Below are 1,899 nucleotides of genomic sequence, written 5' to 3'. Positions count from 1 at the left end.
GCGATAAGCAACGTTACGTCATACATTATCGCAACCTGCAGCAGTGTACTCGTCACGGCCTCCGTATTGCAAAGATTCACTGTATACTGCAATTCGCGCAATCTCCATGGCTTCACGATTACATAGAATTAAACACAAAATTTAGAACTTTGGCCAAGAACGATTTTGAGAAAAATTTATACAAACTTATGAATAACGCGGAATTTGGTAAAACCATGGAGAATGTGCGCGATCGCGTCGACGTAAAATTACTGACAAAATGGGAAGGCAGATACGGTGCGGAGGCAATGATCGCCAAACCAAATTTTCACAGTCGCAGCGTCTTCTCAGAGACTCTGTTTGCGATAGAACTGCGTAAGCTCGAGGTGAAGTTCAACAAACCGATATACGTGGGTATGTGCATCCTCGATATATCGAAAACATGTTTTAACGAATTTCGCCACGAGTACATGGCAGAGGTGTTTCGCGAAAAATGCAAAATTATGTATACCGACACAGATAGCCTTATATATCACGTAGAATGTGACGATATCTACGATGTCATGAAACGTGATATAAATAGATTTGACACGAGTGATTACGCAGTTGACAACGCGTACGGTATTCCACTCACAAATAAAAAAGTTCCAAGCATTATGAAAGATGAGAACAACGGTGCCATCATGACCGAATTCGTTGGTCTTAGAGCGAAAATGTATGCCTTGCATGTAGAAGGAAAGAAGGATACAAAAAAGGCTAAGGGCGTCAAGAGCAGCGTTGTAGCAAAACCATTACGTTCGAGGATTACAAGCAGTGCTTGAACGATGCAATCGAAATGACGCGTAGGCAATCGTGCATAAGATCGAAATTGCACGAGGTATACACCATATCGGAAATAAAAATCGCTCTAAGTCCGCACGATGATAAGCGGTATATCGTTCCAGGTTCAACCGACACGCTGCCATGGAGACATTACCGATATAAATAAAACACAGTTGTATTATATATAATATGTTTAATATGTACATAACATGTATGATATGTATAATATATAATATAATATAATATATATATGAATATGTAAATATAATATGCGCATATGATATTTATAATATGCATAATACGTATTTATATCTTGTATAATAAATATGCCTTACAACATATTGTCTTTATGTATCCACGAATTGTGCGAATTATAAAATCCCAACCATTTCACGTAAACCTCGTTCCCTCTCTTGCGCAACACCTTTTTGACGAGATGCACGTCGGGATTAGCGTCGCGATGCAATTCATATTCGTAGAAGCCTCCAGCGATAGACTCCCCCCGAGAAACTTCCAATAGATACGTCACTGGATTAGTTTGCTGCACTTTGATAATTTTAAAGACCTCCGTAGCCCAATTCGGCGTGTATCCCTTATCAAAGACTGTCTTGAATTTGCTCACGCGTACCGAATCACGCACTTTGTATCGCGCGAGTGCGGCAATCTTTACGCGATTGTAAACCGCGGTTAAGTGTCTATCTGCGATCACGGGGGTAACGTCGACGGGACGCATACCGATAGTTCGATGCTTGCGTGCGTTGTAATTTGATACGAGACGCGGCAGGATATCAATCCATTTATAATTTCCGTTGTGCGTAAATTGTTTCCACATGTCATTGTTCAACGTACGGTGTAACCGTTCGACGACTGACGCCTTCAATACGGAATACGTAGAATAATGGTTGATGTTGTGCTTCTTCAAGAGTTTCTGCACATCCGAGTTATAAAATTCCTTTCCTTTGTCGGTCTGCAAATTTTTCGGTCATCTTTTATCGTCTCGAATTATCTTTGCGATCGCATTCGTCACATCGTTTCCACTCTTGGCTTTAAACGGCACGGCCCATGCATGCTTACTCAGCACATCGATAATGGTGAGAA

The 1,899-nt window shown here is 40.9% G+C and overlaps 1 protein-coding gene across 1 annotated transcript; it reads right to left on the bottom strand.

Moving 5' to 3' along the window:
* Positions 1-1,132: 1,132 nt before the first annotated feature.
* Positions 1,133-1,534, bottom strand: LOC108757448 (uncharacterized). Its single transcript, XM_018501862.1, has one exon. The coding sequence runs from the start codon at positions 1,532-1,534 to the stop codon at positions 1,133-1,135; it is 402 nt and encodes a 133-aa protein (XP_018357364.1).
* Positions 1,535-1,899: the final 365 nt, after the last annotated feature.

Source organism: Trachymyrmex cornetzi, unplaced genomic scaffold (assembly GCF_001594075.2).
Source record: "Trachymyrmex cornetzi isolate Tcor2-1 unplaced genomic scaffold, Tcor1.1 scaffold1430, whole genome shotgun sequence".
NCBI classification, from domain to species: Eukaryota; Metazoa; Arthropoda; class Insecta; order Hymenoptera; family Formicidae; genus Trachymyrmex; species Trachymyrmex cornetzi.
The sequence above is the reverse complement of the archived record's forward strand: the minus strand, read 5'-3'. Positions and strand labels throughout refer to the sequence as shown.